General features: G+C 45.7%; 2 protein-coding genes across 4 annotated transcripts in view; both read left to right on the top strand.

Moving 5' to 3' along the window:
- The window catches only part of LOC115169663 (laminin subunit alpha-3), a 97,129-nt gene extending 89,402 nt beyond the window's left edge, over positions 1-7,727 (top strand). For all 3 annotated transcript variants that reach the window (XM_029725521.1, XM_029725520.1, XM_029725519.1), the window contains 19 exons: positions 404-558; positions 1,116-1,257; positions 1,391-1,490; positions 1,609-1,725; positions 2,025-2,195; positions 2,536-2,687; positions 3,004-3,216; positions 3,448-3,596; positions 3,688-3,850; positions 3,970-4,097; positions 4,635-4,782; positions 4,940-5,038; positions 5,148-5,311; positions 5,506-5,623; positions 5,844-5,984; positions 6,136-6,284; positions 6,489-6,620; positions 7,025-7,148; positions 7,454-7,727. In XM_029725521.1, coding sequence (XP_029581381.1) covers positions 404-558; positions 1,116-1,257; positions 1,391-1,490; positions 1,609-1,725; positions 2,025-2,195; positions 2,536-2,687; positions 3,004-3,216; positions 3,448-3,596; positions 3,688-3,850; positions 3,970-4,097; positions 4,635-4,782; positions 4,940-5,038; positions 5,148-5,311; positions 5,506-5,623; positions 5,844-5,984; positions 6,136-6,284; positions 6,489-6,620; positions 7,025-7,148; positions 7,454-7,459 — 2,571 coding nt within the window. In that variant the 3' untranslated portion in view covers positions 7,460-7,727. The remainder of the gene's footprint in view (positions 1-403; positions 559-1,115; positions 1,258-1,390; positions 1,491-1,608; positions 1,726-2,024; positions 2,196-2,535; positions 2,688-3,003; positions 3,217-3,447; positions 3,597-3,687; positions 3,851-3,969; positions 4,098-4,634; positions 4,783-4,939; positions 5,039-5,147; positions 5,312-5,505; positions 5,624-5,843; positions 5,985-6,135; positions 6,285-6,488; positions 6,621-7,024; positions 7,149-7,453) is intronic.
- A 5,404-nt stretch (positions 7,728-13,131) lies between these two features.
- LOC115169664 (laminin subunit alpha-4-like) lies at positions 13,132-16,616 on the top strand. Its single transcript, XM_029725522.1, has 8 exons — positions 13,132-13,727; positions 13,802-13,982; positions 14,231-14,386; positions 14,471-14,636; positions 14,750-14,904; positions 15,090-15,183; positions 15,425-15,544; positions 15,767-16,616. The coding sequence occupies exons 1-8, from the start codon at positions 13,603-13,605 to the stop codon at positions 15,910-15,912; spliced, it is 1,143 nt and encodes a 380-aa protein (XP_029581382.1). The 5' UTR covers positions 13,132-13,602; the 3' UTR covers positions 15,913-16,616.
- Positions 16,617-17,365: the final 749 nt, after the last annotated feature.

Raw genomic sequence — 17,365 nt, 5'->3', positions numbered from 1 at the left:
AAGTCAGTGATGCATCTATCATCTCCTGTACACATATGATCCTAACTGGTGTAATGATACAGCCAATGTACACAACATACTTTGACAATACTTGATTCTGTTGCTCTAGATTCTCCTAGTCCTAACTTGCCAGCCACTCAGATAACAATCAATGCTTGTGTTTGATAATATCATGACTTTAGGTAAAGAGGATGGTATGTCCTTGCCTGTATTTCCTGTGCCTACAGTGGTTCTTCTGTTCTCTTCATTAGGCATGCGGTAACAAAACGTAGCAAAACAGTTTGCAACGGAAAGCAAACATTACCATTTGTTATTGGACAAGTTCAGGTAGTCCCTGTTTCAGTCATGTTTTCTTCCATTTGGTGCCTAATGAATGTGACCCTGTTGTCTTTCTCCTCTCCAGGAGTATGAACAGCTAGCTGCCCAACTGGACGGCGCCAGGACTGACCTCACCAAGAAGGTCAACGCCATCTCCCAGGCCGCGGCCAAGGAGGACATTGTGGAGCGAGCAGAGAGACACGCAGAGAACCTGGCCAAGCTGGCCAAGGAACTACAGGAGTGAGTTCTAGGGACCTGGGATGCGGGGACATGTCCTCTTTCACCAGGGACGGGATGGGTCCAGGGTTATGACAACAAGGCAGTTTCTGCTGCTGGTTTGTGTAGTTTAAGCTAAATGGTCTCAAGACTGTATTGCCCGTGTTAGCTTCAATGGGAAGCCATAATTCCTCAGCAGCACGTAATTCAAGATGACAGTAGAGGATCAACTCAAAAGGTTCCGCAAGCATCAACGACATAGTATTGAAGTAATGTTAGTGGCGGTAGTTGTGGTTCTTTAACAGGGATGTTTATGTTGGGTGGTTTTCATCCTCAGTGGGTCGTGCCAGATAGATCTGCCATCCGGTAGATCCCCCTCATGCTGCATGTTTGTTGTTCCATTTGGTTTATTGACATTTCTGAAAATCCAAATGCGTGTGTTTACTCTCTCTTCTGTTCTCTCTTCTCCCTTCCTTCCTGTCTCTTTCTACCCCCCTCTAACTCTCTCTCTCTCTCTCTCTACCACCCCACCTCTCTCTTTCCTCCTCCCCCCGCCCCTCTCTCGTCTTCCTATGTCACAGTGCTGTGAGGGACTCGAGTGGCCGCTCTGATGTGCGTGATGCCATGGACGCCATTGAGGCCTACAAGAACATCACAGATGCGGTCAACGCTGCAGAGAAGGCAGCCAAGGAGGCCAAAGATGCAGCTGACAAAGCCCTGAAGGTGAGTCCCCGGTCGAGCCACTAGACCCATACCAGGGAGATATTGACCTCACAGCACCTAACTCTGAGCTGATGTGTCTTTGGTCCACCTGTTTCTGCAATATTCTTCAACCTCTTTCTTTTCTTCATTATAGGATGTGAAGAAAGAGGACCTGACAAAGAGAGCTAAGGATCTGAAAGACAGCGGGAACGACCTACTGAGGGAAGCCAAGGACGCAGAAAAAGATCTCAAAGGTATGTTGCTATAAGTTGTAATAGTGTTTTTAGAGTGCGTAAGGGGCCAACCAAATATATGTGGCCTAAATGTAGTGGCATAGTTAAGGCTTAACTAAGCTCTGTTTTGACTCGACAGAGGCCTCTGATGACCTCACAGCCCAGAAGAAGCGCCTGAATGACGCAGAGAATAAGAAGAAAGCATTGGAAACGGACCTGCTGGATGCCCAGGCAGAGCTGAACAACATCCAGAGAGGTACGTTGGCTCGGGTAGTAGGAGGACCAGAAGATGTCTGATAGAACATACCAAATTATGGAAAATGTACTGATCAATGGAAGAGCGAAATATGAGTTATGAGAGTGCTTTGACTTAAGTGTCATCATCCCCTCATCGCTAATCCCTCCCTCCCCTTCTTCCCCCTCTTTCCCTTCATTCCTTCCCCCCCTTCTCCTTCCCTCCTTACCCCTCTCCTCCTTCAATCCTTCCCCCTCTCCTCCTTCCCTCCTTCCCCTTCTCCTCCTTCGCTCATTCCCTCTCGCCTCTCCTTCTCTCAGATGATATAGGAGACATGCTAGATGAGGCGAAGAGGAAGGCAGCGTCTGCCAATGACACGGCCAGCACCACCATGGACAGACTGAACGCCATCAGAGAGGAAGTGGACAAGTTCAACGTCATGCCCTCCGACTCCAACCTCGGCAGCATCATGGACGATGTGGACAAATCAGGTGAAGAATCACTCCACTAACCTATGTCTGCATATGCTGGAGGGAATAGATACCCATAAAGAGGGCTCCCTTGTAAAAAGAGAATTCTCTCAATGGACCTCACCGGGTAAATAAAGGTGGAATAAATATGACTCATCTTATTAAAATGGTGTTACCATGCATGAACAGTACTGTATGTACTGTGATGATTGTCCACTCATTTCCTGTTTTGTTCAGGTGTGAAATGGTTAAAAGGTCTAACCTCTCTCTCTCTCTCTCTCTCTCTCTCTCTCTCTCTCTCTCTCTCTCTCTCTCTCTCTCTCTCTCTCTCGTTATGTCTCTCCCCCTCCCCCATCCACAGTGAAGAATCTGTTGAACAGCATCCCGTCTCTGCAGGATAAGATCTCGGAGGTGGAGGAGCTCAGCTCTCAGCTCTCCCCCGTCACCAACGTCTCTGATAACATCAATAGGATCAAGGAGCTCATCGAGCAGGCTAGAGACGCAGCCAATAGGGTACGAATGCACCACCACACACACACACACAACTCTATACACACCCTGGGTCCACACCCCACCAGATATACCCACTGTGTATAACCTGTTACCCCTTCCACTGGCCATACAGTCTCTGCAGCAGTGAGTGCTGTTGAGAATTAAGACGTGAATACATGGACTCATTTCAGTTTGAAGAATTGCAGGTTTAGGTCTTGACAGAGCCCTTTGGGGAATTTGATGGACAGTTGTGATTCCCACAAAGGAGAACACTGATTTCTCTTTACACTGCTGGTCCCTTAGTAACCCTGTACAACCTCTCTCCTTGTCTCTCCAGATTGCGGTCCCTATGAAGTTCAGTGGGGAGGGCCACGTGGAGCTGCGTCCCCCAAGGGATATAGAAGACCTGAAGGCATACACGTCCCTGTCCCTGTCCCTGCAGAGACCAGAGCTCCCCAACAACCGAGGGGACGGAGCACGCAGACAGAGACAGGCCACCACGATCACAGACACGAGTGACATGTTCGTACTCTACCTCGGTAACCGAGATGTGAGTGGACTGGACCTTGTCGTCCCTATTCTCCTAATGGAAGAAAAAAAATTGATGATATAGATTTGAGTTTTCTTTTGGTTCAGAAAAGCTCTCTGGCACTTCAGTCGGCATTCTCCTAATACATGTGTATATTTCTTTATTGAACTAATGGCACGCATACATTTGACAGTTTGCTTGTGGTTGGAAATGCTCGCACTGACTGTCCTCCCCTCTCTCTCTCTCCCACAGTCGTCTAAAGACTTCATCGGCATGGCCCTGAGGAATAACGTGCTGTTCTGTGTGTACAATCTGGATGGAGAAGAGTATGAGATCAAGACAGACTTCATCACTAGGTCTCCCTCTGAGCCTTCCTTCTTTGACAAGGTGGACCTGCGCAGGTAAAACCATACCTTCGACCATCAAAAGTCTTGGGAAATTAGATTTCAGTGAGTAACCCTGATCTAACATTGACCTCTTACAATCTCTCAGAATTTACCAAGACGCAGAAGTGAACCTCACCAAGCTGTTCACATCCAACCAGCCGGACCCACCTCAGACCAGCAGCAAGCAGGGAGAGCTGACCAGGAACCTTCTAAACCTGGACCCTAGTGACATTGTCTTCTATGTCGGGGGCTACCCCTCCAACTTCACTGTAAGCACCTGACTTCATAACAACACTTTGGTATGACATTGACTGAAAATAACCTTTTTCAGTGACTGATTTGAAGCATTTTCGACCTCGTATAACATCTGAAAATGTTGTTTCGATAGCCTCCAGCCTCCCTCAACTACCCCAACTATAAGGGATGCATCGAGCTGTCCACCTTCAATGACAGATTCATCAGTCTGTACAACTTTAAGAATGCTGTCAAGGTCAACCTGGAGAATCCATGCAAGAGGTATAAGCATCACACAAAGAGATTGGTAGATTAATGTATGTAGTTCTGTCCTTGAGCTGTTCTTGTCTAATGATGTTCTGTATTATGTCATTCTGTATGATGTTTCATGTGGACCCCAGGAAGAGTAGCTGCTGCTTTTGCAACAGCTAATGGGGATCCTAATAAAATACCACCAAGCCTAATGAGGTATTGATTGGAGATCATGCTCCTGGATCAAAGAACAACAAAGAGTCCTTGTTATACAGTCAATCTCCCCTGTCTATCACTTGACTGATGAACATGTTAAGTGGCTGGATTGACTCCAAGCCTGCTAAACTGGACACTAAACTTTAGCATAGCGCGATTCGCTCCTATTCAGTTGAATGAAACCTGGGCGTTAGCAGCGTAGCTCTGTGAGCAGCAAAAGTACTCTCCAGTTCTATTTTTGCATTTTCTGTTTCCCCGACCACCCAATGTAGCTCCCCAGTTAGTCTTGACCAAATCTTGAGTTTTACAGACAACCTTAACCCTATTCTGATTGAATCCCTCTGTGCCCAGGTATGTCCAACCAGTGGTGTTTGACTACTTTGAGGGGACTGGTTATGCCAAGGTGTCCACCCAAGGTGTCAAGGCGTCCACCCTCCTCCTGGGCCAGACCATCTCCACTCGCTCAGAAAATGGGCTTTTCCTCTACATTGGAAATGAGGTAAGCTACTTACTCTGCTCACGTTGAAACATTTGGTGTGGTAAAGTTGACAATGTGCCATCGTTGACACTTGAGTAGCTGTTAGGTTTCTCTTCTCTTGTCAGTTTGTCCCACTGACTGTGTTTTTTGACGTTGCTTGTTTTCCTCTTTTTTGTAGGACAACTACTACAGTGTGACGTTTGAGAGAGGCTACATCGTCATCCATAGTAACCTGCTCAGAGAACCAGTACAAAGCGCTACCAAAGTCTTCCCAGTGGTAAGGCAGTTGGCGCTAGATAGATAGATATTTAGTTATTTGTAGAACTCACATTGGTTTGCTCAAATAGTTCTCCCTGATTTTTTTATTTTTTTCCCCTTCTCTTTAGAATTCAGACCAAGCAGAAGTGTTGATCATTATCGAGTCTCAAGGAAGCCAAGAGATGAAGATCCGTGTAGCAGGCAAGGAGGTGGTCAAGTCTAATGTCCTGTACACCCCTGGAGACTTCGCAGACTACTACATCGGTGGCGTACCACCAGCCCTGAGAGAAAGGTGGCTGCTTTTCACCTGCTTACTAGGAACATTATTATTATTATGTTTGGCGTTACGATTTGAATGATCAAACTCTGCCCGTGTTACATGGATGTTGAGTAAGTTGTAAAGCCTTATTGGTAGTATACTGTTTCCTTAACCGTACATCACACCAGATTAGAAATAACATTGTGTTTGTGTGTTCCCGCTCACAGACACAACATCACCGCGCAGCCACTGAAGGCCTGCATGAACAACATCAAGGTCAACAGCAAGTACCCCACCTTCGAGGAAAAAGTGGGCATCAGCCGGGGCTGTCCCACGGATTTCCTGGTAAGTTTTCACCTTTTTCGAGACCTTTTTTCAAACATGGTCAATAACACGGCATTATATTTTTATTTCTACCCCTTTAATCTTTACTCACTGGAGACCTAGTTATACTGTCAGGAAGCCATTTCTGTGTGCCACTACTGCGTATATTGATGCCACCAAGATGCTGTAACTGACTCCAGTCCACTGTTAGTAACCGCATGACAATGTCTCTGTGTTCCAGGCGTCTCGTAAATCAGAGTTTAACGTGGGGAGTTCTCTGTCAGCTGCTCTCAAAGGCTTCAGCCTGGCAAGTGATGTCACAGTCTCACTGGGATTCAAGAGCTCTGAGAAAAATGGGCTCCTACTGCAGAACACCGAGTCGGTTAGTAGACCACACCACCCCTTTGTCTCCCTCTCTCGCTCCACATTTCTTTCTTCAACTGTTGTTTTGACATTTTTAGTTTTAGGATGCAGCAAATGTGAGTGACCTGACTGTTTGAAATGATCTTTATCCTTACCCGGTTCTCCGACAGAACGTTGGCGCCATCGAACTTGCCTTGGTCAACGGCTATGTGGTCCTGACGTTCAAAGACACAGCTTGGAAATCTTTGAAATCAAGCAAGCAGTACCAGGACGGCAAATGGCATTACCTGACTGCCACCAGAAAGGTGGCTTCTCAAAGGTAGAACATCAAACATTCAACATAGATGGATAGAAAGCTATTAAACCCACCATTTGAACTTTATCCAGTTCCATGATGGATTGGTGATGACTGAGACTTACCATAGACAATATTGTTGTGACAGTTCAGCACACACTGGTTATACAGATTGGTAACCACTGACACATATACTGTAAATAAGTACCGTCCCGTGTTGCCCTACAGTATCGAGCTGCGGATAGATGACGAGGATGTGGGAGGGCAGATCACCTCAAGCTCCTTCAGTTCAAACCCAGACTCTGTGTTCCTGGGGAAAGACACCTTCAAAGGCTGCATCTCCAACCTCTACGTGAGAAGGTAAACGCATATCACTGTTTATTATTAGAATGTCTAACATCAGTCACAACACAGTAGCAGGAGTAATAGTTGTTAGATACAGTACATATGTGGTTATCATAGTGGTTGTAGTAGTAGTTGTATTTATTCAACCTTTATTTAAGTAGGGAGTTATACTGAGAGCCTTTTTCAAATGAGCCTTGCAGAATACCAAGAAATACACACATCGAATATGAAATGCAACCAATGAGTAATAACCTAGCATAACTACTAGAAGTCTATTTTTGTAGGAAAGGTTTCATGTTAACATCCGTGGTGCATTCATAGTTCACATTTCATAGTGCTAAGGTCTCCTGATATTGATATTAGATGTAGTGTTACTGTCCTAGTTGTACCACCTCCTGAAAGTTGTTGTTGTGTTGCAGGCCTAACTTCCTGTACAGAGCAGAGGACCTGAGTCAGTTCAGCTCTACAGGAGATGTGCTGCTGGATACGTGTAGCTCTGACAGACCTCCGCAACTGATGCTCGACCGCAACACTTCCAGGAAGGTGAGAAAGAACATTGAACTCAGCTAGCCCAGTTAACAATGATGAACATACAATAATTACCTACCTGACTGACGACTACTCTTATAACCACATAACTTGTGACACCAACAGGAAAGCATGTTTATTGTATGCCATACCAATCACAATTGTATTCATTTATCCTTGTCCTAATGATGGAACAAGACTTCAATCCAAGTTTCCAATAACACTATACTATGATTACCTAGGAACAAGCCACTCATCACTTCCCGTGCACGTTGTGTTGATAAAGTTGTTCTGACTGTGTTGTGCTGCTTTGTTTCCAGAGATGAAGAGAAGGAAGACCTGCCGACTAATGAGGACAAATTGATATTGACATGAGCAATATTAGCATCTCGCACATTGTTTGCACAAACCCATTGCTATTGTACGTGACTGATAAACACATTACTGCATGGACATCCACATCATCATGACTACTATTATTAAATATAAACTATTAAAGAATGTTTATTTTATAAGCACCGTTTCACTTTTGATTTGTACGCTGTTCTATCTTAAGCATGTTTCACGACAATAAACCACTTATCTGACCAGTGATTCACAAGCATCTATTAACCCACTCATTCACCATCATCATCATCAGTCCATCAATCCGTCTGGTCACCGCCAGCCTGATGTTAAGTCATTTCCTTGTCCTCGCTCCCTCTCTGCTTTCCCTATTCACAATGACTTGGACTAATGAATGATCAATAGTCTATACTGAAATACAAGAATGATCATAATATGATCATAATATGATGTACTATCACAATATTATTATACTATTGAATGACTGAGGGTGTAGAATTAAAACGTTGCAGTAGGAATGAATAGTAATAGTTATGGCCTGTGAATACCTGAAGTGGATACTGGAACATGACACAGGGAATGTTGGAGTATTGAATAAAGCTGTGCATCATTGACATGCATCTCTTACTGGATGCTTTCTCAAGCATTTGTACCTGACAACCTTGGCCTGCATCCATCTAAATCATTTGATCTCCTGTGGTCTCGTAAACCTACAATAACTCAACCACGGAATGCACTCGGATTATCCGACCAACTCTTCCAAAGTGAAAACTTGCAATTACAGATTAGCACAACTATGTCAGGATTACAATGACCACCATGAACAATATAGGCTCCCATTCATTGCAAATGTTGGTGGGATATTGCAATGGTGCAAATTATGAGTGTCTATTTTCATTGCATGTTTATAAGCGAAAGTATTCACACCCCTTGACTTTTTCCACATTTTGTTGTGTTACAAAGTTGGATTTAATGAATTTAATTGTAATTTTTTTGTCAACGATCTACACAAATACTCTAATGTCAAAGTGGAAGAACATAGTTTTATTTTCCACACATTAAAAAAAACAAAATCTTGATTAGATAAGTATTCCATCCCGAGTCAATACATGTTAGAATCACCTTTGGCAGCGATTACAGTCTTTCTGGGTAAGTCTTTGCATACTTGGATTGTACAATATTTGCCCATTATTCTTAACAATATTCTTCAAGTCCTTTCAAGTTGGATGTTGATAATTGCTAGACAGCCATGGTCAAGTCTTGCCATAGATTTTCAAGCCGATTTAAGTCAAAACTAGCTAATATACACTGCCAAATCTACACTGGAGTTGCTTACTGAGACGACATTTAATGTTCCTGAGTTGCCTAGTTACAAAACACAAGGCTTGTGTTTTAGGTAATTTACCTGCTGAAATGTGAAATTGTCTCCAAGTGTCTGTTGGAAAGCAGACTGAACCAAGTTTTACTCTAGGATTTTGCCTGTGCTTAGCTCTAATCCGTTTCTTTTTATATAGAAAAAAGTCCCTAGTCCTCGCTGATGACAAGCATACCGATAACATGATGTAGCTACCACCATGCTTGAAAATATGAAGAGTGGTACTCCGTGATGTGCTGTGTTGGATATAACGCTTTTGTATTCAGGACAAAAAGTTTATTTCTTTGCCACATTTTTTGCAGTATTACTTTAGCGTCTTATTGCAAATAGGATGCATGTTTTGGAATATTTGTATTCTATACAGGCTTCCTCCTTTTCACTCTGTCATTTAGGTTAGTATTGTGGAGTAACTACAATGTTGTTGATCCAGCCTCAGTTATCTCCTATCACAGCCGTTAAACTCTGTAACTGTTTTAAAATCACCATTGACCTCATGGTGAAAGCCCTGACAGGTTTCCTTCCTCTCCGGCAACTGAGTTAGAAGGGCGCCTGTAACTTTGTAGTGACTGGGTGTATTGATACACCATCCAAAATGTAAATTAATATGCTGAAAGGGATATTTTCTAAAAAAAATTTACCCATCTTCCAATAGATGCCCTTCTTTGCGAACCATTGGAAAACCTCCCTGGTCTTTATGGTTGAATCTGTGCTTGAAATTCACTGCTAGACTGAGACCTTACAGATACTTTTATGTATGGGGTACAGAGATGGGTTAGTCATTTAAAAATCATGTTAAACACAGTTATTCCACACAGTGAGTCCATGCAACTTATTATGTGACTTGTTATTTAGGCATACCATAACAGAAGTGTTGAATACCTTTTGACTCATGACATTTCAGCATTTCATTATTTTTAAATTTGTAAACATTTCTAAAACTATAATTCCACTTACAGGGTATTGTGTGTAGATCAGTGACACAAAATCGAAAATTGTATCCATTTTAAATTATTCCAGCTGTAACACAACAGAATGTGGAAAAAGTCAAGGTGTGTGAATACTTTCTAAAGGCACTGTATTTGTGTATATGCATTTGTATTTATGCAAATACACAAAAGGTAAACAGATATTTTAACGAGTGTACCGAGAACACACAGTTGCACACACAGTCACTTACAGCCAGATTGTCCTCAGAAAGTATGTCAAATCAACAGCAACCCATACTGGCCCTGCCCTTCCATCCATCCAACCCATACTGGCCCTGCCCTTCCATCCATCCAACCCATACTGGCCCTGCCCTTCCATCCATCCAACCCATACTGGCCCTGCCCTTCCATCCATCCAACCCATACTGGCCCTGCCCATCCATCCAACCCATACTGGCCCTGCCCTTCCATCCATCCAACCCATACTGGCCCTGCCCTTCCATCCATCCAACCATACTGGCCCTGCCCTTCCATCCATCCAACCCATACTGGCCCTGCCCTTCCATCCATCCAACCCATACTGGCCCTGCCCTTCCATCCATCCAACCCATACTGGCCCTGCCCTTCCATCCATCCAACCCATACTGGCCCTGCCCTTCCATCCATCCAACCCATACTGGCCCTGCCCTTCCATCCATCCAACCCATACTGGCCCTGCCCTTCCATCCATCCAACCCATACTGGCCCTGCCCTTCCATCCATCCAACCCATACTGGCCCTGCCCTTCCATCCATCCAACCCATACTGGCCCTGCCCTTCCATCCATCCAACCCATACTGGCCCTGCCCTTCCATCCATCCAACCCATACTGGCCCTGCCCTTCCATCCATCCAACCCATACTGGCCCTGCCCTTCCATCCATCCAACCCATACTGGCCCTGCCCTTCCATCCATCCAACCCATACTGGCCCTGCCCTTCCATCCATCCAACCCATACTGGCCCTGCCCTTCCATCCATCCAACCCATACTGGCCCTGCCCTTCCATCCATCCAACCCATACTGGCCCTGCCCTTCCATCCATCCAACCCATACTGGCCCTGCCCTTCCATCCATCCAACCCATACTGGCCCTGCCCTTCCATCCATCCAACCCATACTGGCCCTGCCCTTCCATCCATCCAACCCATACTGGCCCTGCCCTTCCATCCATCCAACCCATACTGGCCCTGCCCTTCCATCCATCCAACCCATACTGGCCCTGCCCTTCCATCCATCCAACCCATACTGGCCCTGCCCTTCCATCCATCCAACCCATACTGGCCCTGCCCTTCCATCCATCCATCCAACCCATACTGGCCCTGCCCTTCCATCCATCCATCCAACCCATACTGGCCCTGCCCTTCCATCCATCCATCCAACCCATACTGGCCCTGCCCTTCCATCCATCCATCCAACCCATACTGGCCCTGCCCTTCCATCCATCCATCCAACCCATACTGGCCCTGCCCTTCCATCCATCCATCCAACCCATACTGGCCCTGCCCTTCCATCCATCCAACCCATACTGGCCCTGCCCTTCCATCCATCATCCAACCCATACTGGCCCTGCCCTTCCATCCATCCATCCAACCCATACTGGCCCTGCCCTTCCATCCATCCAACCCATACTGGCCCTGCCCTTCCATCCATCCAACCCATACTGGCCCTGCCCTTCCATCCATCCAACCCATACTGGCCCTGCCCTTCCATCCATCCAACCCATACTGGCCCTGCCCTTCCATCCATCCAACCCATACTGGCCCTGCCCTTCCATCCATCCAACCCATACTGGCCCTGCCCTTCCATCCATCCAACCCATACTGGCCCTGCCCTTCCATCCATCCAACCCATACTGGCCCTGCCCTTCCATCCATCCAACCCATACTGGCCCTGCCCTTCCATCCATCCAACCCATACTGGCCCTGCCCTTCCATCCATCCAACCCATACTGGCCCTGCCCTTCCATCCATCCAACCCATACTGGCCCTGCCCTTCCATCCATCCAACCCATACTGGCCCTGCCCTTCCATCCATCCAACCCATACTGGCCCTGCCCTTCCATCCATCCAACCCATACTGGCCCTGCCCTTCCATCCATCCAACCCATACTGGCCCTGCCCTTCCATCCATCCAACCCATACTGGCCCTGCCCTTCCATCCATCCAACCCATACTGGCCCTGCCCTTCCATCCATCCAACCCATACTGGCCCTGCCCTTCCATCCATCCAACCCATACTGGCCCTGCCCTTCCATCCATCCAACCCATACTGGCCCTGCCCTTCCATCCATCCAACCCATACTGGCCCTGCCCTTCCATCCATCCAACCCATACTGGCCCTGCCCTTCCATCCATCCAACCCATACTGGCCCTGCCCTTCCATCCATCCAACCCATACTGGCCCTGCCCTTCCATCCATCCAACCCATACTGGCCCTGCCCTTCCATCCATCCAACCCATACTGGCCCTGCCCTTCCATCCATCCAACCCATACTGGCCCTGCCCTTCCATCCATCCAACCCATACTGGCCCTGCCCTTCCATCCATCCAACCCATACTGGCCCTGCCCTTCCATCCATCCAACCCATACTGGCCCTGCCCTTCCATCCATTCCATTCTTTCTTTCTTTGAAATACCCCCTATCACACATACTGTACCTAAACTGAAACAAACAATAACATTTAAGACATATCATGCCTCATTTGACTGAACTGGTATTAGCATGTCATGTTTGTGGAGGAATGAGAGAGTATTATGAAATAGGCACTTGAACATGGAAACATACAGGTAACTTCCAAAATAAAGGAAATATTTGAGTTAAGGAGGGATACAAAGTACATTGAAAGCAGGTGCTTCCACACAGCTGTGGGTTCTGAGTTAAGCAATTAACATCCCATCATGATTAGGGCAGTGGTATTTCATGTCTGGGTCCGGGAACTGGAGTGGAGTCGCCAAATTTTTATTTATTTTTTTTAAAAGAAAAAATGAAGAGTACAGAAATGTACAGATTTTAAGGTTGCATCATGATTAGATTGGGGTGGGGTCACGAGAAATTTTTGTGGAAAAATGGAGTCCCCGCTGAAAAAGTTTGGCTTAGGGTCATGTATAAAAATGATTTTGGAGACCATGGCTAGAAGAAGAGCTCTCAGCGACTTTGAAAGAGGGGATTCAAAGAAGCATAGAGGGGTTTAAAAGATGTGTATCAGTCACCAGTTCTCAACCCAATTCAACACTTCTGGGAGATTCTGGAGCGGCACCTGAGACAGCGTTTTCCACCACCATCAACAAAACACTTTTTGAAAAATGGTCTCGCATCCCTCCAATAGAGTTCCAGACACTTGTATAATCTATACCAAGGCGCATTGAAGCTGTTCTGGAGGCTCGCAGTGGCCTGTTGTACCCAAAATGGGCGTCGTCTTTCTCAGTTTGTAACTCCCAGAGGCTTACAATAGATAACCAAAAGGACTGAGGAATGAGAATGGGCTCATACATGTTTACTATTGAACACTGAGACAAGACCTTGTTCAGTTTGCTGCGTGATTGACTTGAGCTTGAGCTTTGAGCTTTAATCATCAAACGCAGTGTCATATTTACCATAGCTCTTTATCCTCCAAACTTTGTCTTTGCATTTCAGAACCACTTTTCGATTGACTAAGGCAAATCCTTCCAGGGTGCCTTGTTGGACATCGGAAAACTATTTCCGTAAATCCCATGTATTTAAAACATTTTCTCTAATATTGAGTTCCTGTGTCTCTGTGCCTGTGTGTGTTGTATAGGGTGGTGGTATGGAGGTGTTAGAGGACAGTGTCTCTGTGTGTGCACACACCGTTCTAGTCAAACATGCCTACCACATTGGGGGCACTGTGAGTAGCCTGAGCTACAGCCTCACTCCCCAGGTGCTCCAGCCCAGGTGAGCGCACACACACACACACACACACACTCTTTCTTTCTCTCCCTGGCCTGACTCCTGTGTCTCTCCACTAGACCTCATTTCTCCCTGGACGTTAGGACCAAGTCTGCCGAGGGCCTGCTGTTCTATGCAGCCACCAGAGGGGGGAGCTCTCACGTGGCTCTCTACCTGTCCAAGGGCAGGATCAGACTGTCAGTAGGCAAGGGGAGGGAGATCTTCAACAGGGAGAAGTACAATGATGGAAGATGGCACTCGGTCAGTGGGTTATTATCTAAGAAGAATCTATAATCTGTGATGTTGTTTCACATCATATTATTCACAAACTGTGGTCGTAGGTTGATCAATGTTGGGGATTTTGAAAATGTTTCTTTGGAAATGTACCAAATCACTGTCACTACATTCAGTGACGCATGATTGCACCAAGCTTCTGGTGTCCCAGGGTCAACATTTTCACCATGCCCCTCAAAAAACAATGTCATCATTGGTGACCTCATCTTCTGCAGGTAATATTCAGCCTAGAAAAGAAGAAGTTCCGGTTGGTAGTGAACGGTATCAGGGCTCAGGATGGACAGCTGACCAGTGATGAGGCCACGTCCATGGAACTGATCTCTCCTCTTTACCTGGGAAGTGCTCCTGATTCCTTGAACACAGAACTTAAGGTAAGCAACACACAAACACACACACATACAGTACAGCATACACTCACACCCCAAAATTGTATTGTATTTTCTCTTTACTTTCAGTGGAAGCTCCTCCCAAAGCAAAGTGTGATTGGCTGTGTGCGTAACTTCAAGATGAATGGCACTCCCATGCCAGAGCCAACCACCAATCATGGTGCTGGCCCCTGCTTTGACGGACAGACACAGAGTGGGGCCTACTTCTCAGGGAGAGGGGCATATGTCATTATTAGTGAGTAGAAAGCTAAGCATTGAGATTGGTAATATGGTTCATGATGAAGATGATGATGATGATGACAATCACAACAATGATGAAGCTGATGATGATAATGATGTCTGTTCCAGATGATTCCTTTGTGGTGGGCTCCAGCTTTGAGGTAGTGTTTGACATCCGTCCCAGGAATCTGACTGGTGTTCTGCTCCATGTGGGGAACTCCAGCAGGCCTCGCCGTGGGCCCAACACTGGACACCACCTCAGCCTCTACATGCACAGAGGAGAGGTGAGCCTGCCCTGCACTGGGCTGTTAAGACTGGGCCTGTCACAGCCTTATTAATAGTGTTTTTCTAGCGCATGGTTGCTAGATTTGACATTTAAAACATGATTCCAGTTCAGGCTGATTTTAGGCTGAGTTTCCTTACAGACACGTCTGTTGTGCAGTGTTGTGATGCGCATGTGTTTTTCCAGGTGGTGGCACGTGTGAACAACGGAGCTGGTGAATTCGGCGTTTCCGTTCGGCCCAAGCAGCCCTTGTGTGATGGAATGTTCCACAGAGTTGCAGGTACACTTTTGTTATAACATGTTATAACTTGCCTCTGTCCTACACATGTTATAACTTGCCTCTACCCAACTAGCTAGCTACAAACACAGTAAGAAGTGTCTTTAATACGTAATAGGTGACGCACATGGGGTGTGTGTGTGTGTGTGTGTGTGTGTGTGTGTGTGTGTGTGTGTGTGTGTGTGTGTGTGTGTGTGTGTGTGTGTGTGTGTGTGTGTGTGTGTGTGTGTGTGTCTCGCCTCAGTGATCAAGAGGAACAACGTTGTGGAGATGCATGTGGACACTGAGGGCCACCACAAAATAGGTCCTCCTTCCTCCTCCCCCACTCTGACCAAAGACCCACTTTATGTGGGCGGCATTCCAGGTTGGTACTTTGGAGGAGAGGTCACTGAATTTACAGATACATTAAAACCCTATCAGACCTGGAGTTGATTGTAATAGAGAACCCCTTGTATTTTACACAAATAATAACCTATTGATCCCATTGGACAGTGAATGGTGGATGAATCAAAGTCACACTGAATGTAGACTCCATCATTATTATGCCTCTTGAATATAGTACTGTATCTGTCTCTTCCTTGGGCAGAAACGTCCATGCACCCATCCCTCCCAGTCACGGGGTCCTTTGAGGGCTGCATCCAGAACATGAAGATCAATGAGGACCCGATCTCCTTCGAGAGGCTCTCTGGGGTATTCGGGCCACTCAACCTCAGAGAGTGTCCAGCTGGCTGAGTAGAATCTACTCCATGAACACATCCTGGGACCACATCCACTGTCCACTAGCCGCTGCGTGCAATCTGTTCCAAAAACAGAGAATGTGTATGTATGTGTGTGAGAGATAGTGTTGTGTGTGAAAGAGAGAAGTGTGTGTGCGTGTGTGCATGGAGGATAGTAAAACAAGGACTATTTGGACAAGTGGGGACATTTTGACAGTCCCCATGAGGAAAAATGCTATTTTAGGCTCAGGGGTTAGGTTTACTATTAGGGTAAGAATTACATTTAGGGTTAGTGGTTACGGTTAGGTTTAGGGTTAGGGCTAAGGTTAGGAGTTAGGATTAGGTATAGTTTTAGGGTTTGGGGTTAAGGTTAGGGTTAGGGTTAGATTTAGGGCCTAAGGTAAATAGTATTTTGGATGGGAATCAATTTTTTGGTCCCCACAAGGATAGCAATACAAAACTGAGAGTGAGAGAGATGGGGAAGTTTGGCTCTTTTTACTGGCTTGGATCTTTTCGACTCCTTCAGTCAAAATAATGAATATTTAGACTCATTTTGTTCGAGTCAGTAATGCACAGAATATGCAGGACCCCCTACCGTCAAACCATGAACCATAATTCTACAAGCTTCTTGTACACCATACGGGGCTTATTTGTGACTGAGATTTGTAAACGTGTGCTTTAAAAATATATACATTTGTTGATTGTGAGGCATACAAATAAGATTATTTCTTGATACATTTGAAATGAGGTCTAATTGTGGCCACACCCGGACTATATTGTGAACGACTGTTGGCGTAATGCATTGCTTGACTGCCGTGGGGGTGATGAGCACAAAGTCGTTCGAGAACTGCAGCCCCCGAAATGATTTGTTCTCGAGTTCGAGTTTGTTAAGAAGAGGCTGTGTAGGTTTTGGTTCTACAAAGCTCTGTTGGTGATAAATAAGTGACAATGCCCGAGAAACCTGTGTTTGGAGGATATATAGGCACAGGTATCCTCCAAACACCGGCTTCGAGGGCATTATCAATTTTATACGAGTTACCAACATATTCAAATAATGATAAAAAGCGTAATTTTTATTAATTTATTCATACGGTTTCATCCTTCCACAAGATATAGTCCCGAAACAAATCTAGGGTTGCCACCCAAGCCGACTGGTTGTTCATTCTATTGTTTTGGTTGCTAGAGACCCAGTCATTCAGTCTTTTTGTTCTGTATCTATGGACGCGACCCAGTCGTTCAGTCTATTTGTTTTGTATCTATGGACGCCATTGTTCTAAATGTTCCATTGTCATACTGGCTGGCAACGTTCTTATCTCTTGCTTGCTAGCAAGCCAACTATGGCTAACTTACAGTCATGTCATGTAGTGGAGCCAGAATAACAGCAAAGTAGCTGCATTTGCATTTGTTTAATCTGTTTTCTAGTGACATTTATTTAGCCTGGCATAGAAAATGTGCTCACTCATCAGGAC

Source organism: Salmo trutta, chromosome 31 (assembly GCF_901001165.1).
Source record: "Salmo trutta chromosome 31, fSalTru1.1, whole genome shotgun sequence".
In the NCBI taxonomy this organism is placed as follows: domain Eukaryota; kingdom Metazoa; phylum Chordata; class Actinopteri; order Salmoniformes; family Salmonidae; genus Salmo; species Salmo trutta.
This window is presented reverse-complemented; position numbering and strand designations above follow the sequence as displayed.

What these genes read in the sequence shown, in the direction of transcription:
- LOC115169664 (XM_029725522.1), top strand. Translation starts at nt 13,603, where the DNA reads ATGGAGGTGTTAGAGGACAGTGTCTCTGTGTGTGCACACACCGTTCTA. An exon ending in CCTTGAACACAGAACTTAAG is followed by an intron (nt 14,387 to 14,470) that starts GTAAGCAACACA and finishes CTTTACTTTCAG; the next exon opens with TGGAAGCTCCTCCCAAAGCA. An exon ending in TTATGTGGGCGGCATTCCAG is followed by an intron (nt 15,545 to 15,766) that starts GTTGGTACTTTG and finishes TTCCTTGGGCAG; the next exon opens with AAACGTCCATGCACCCATCC.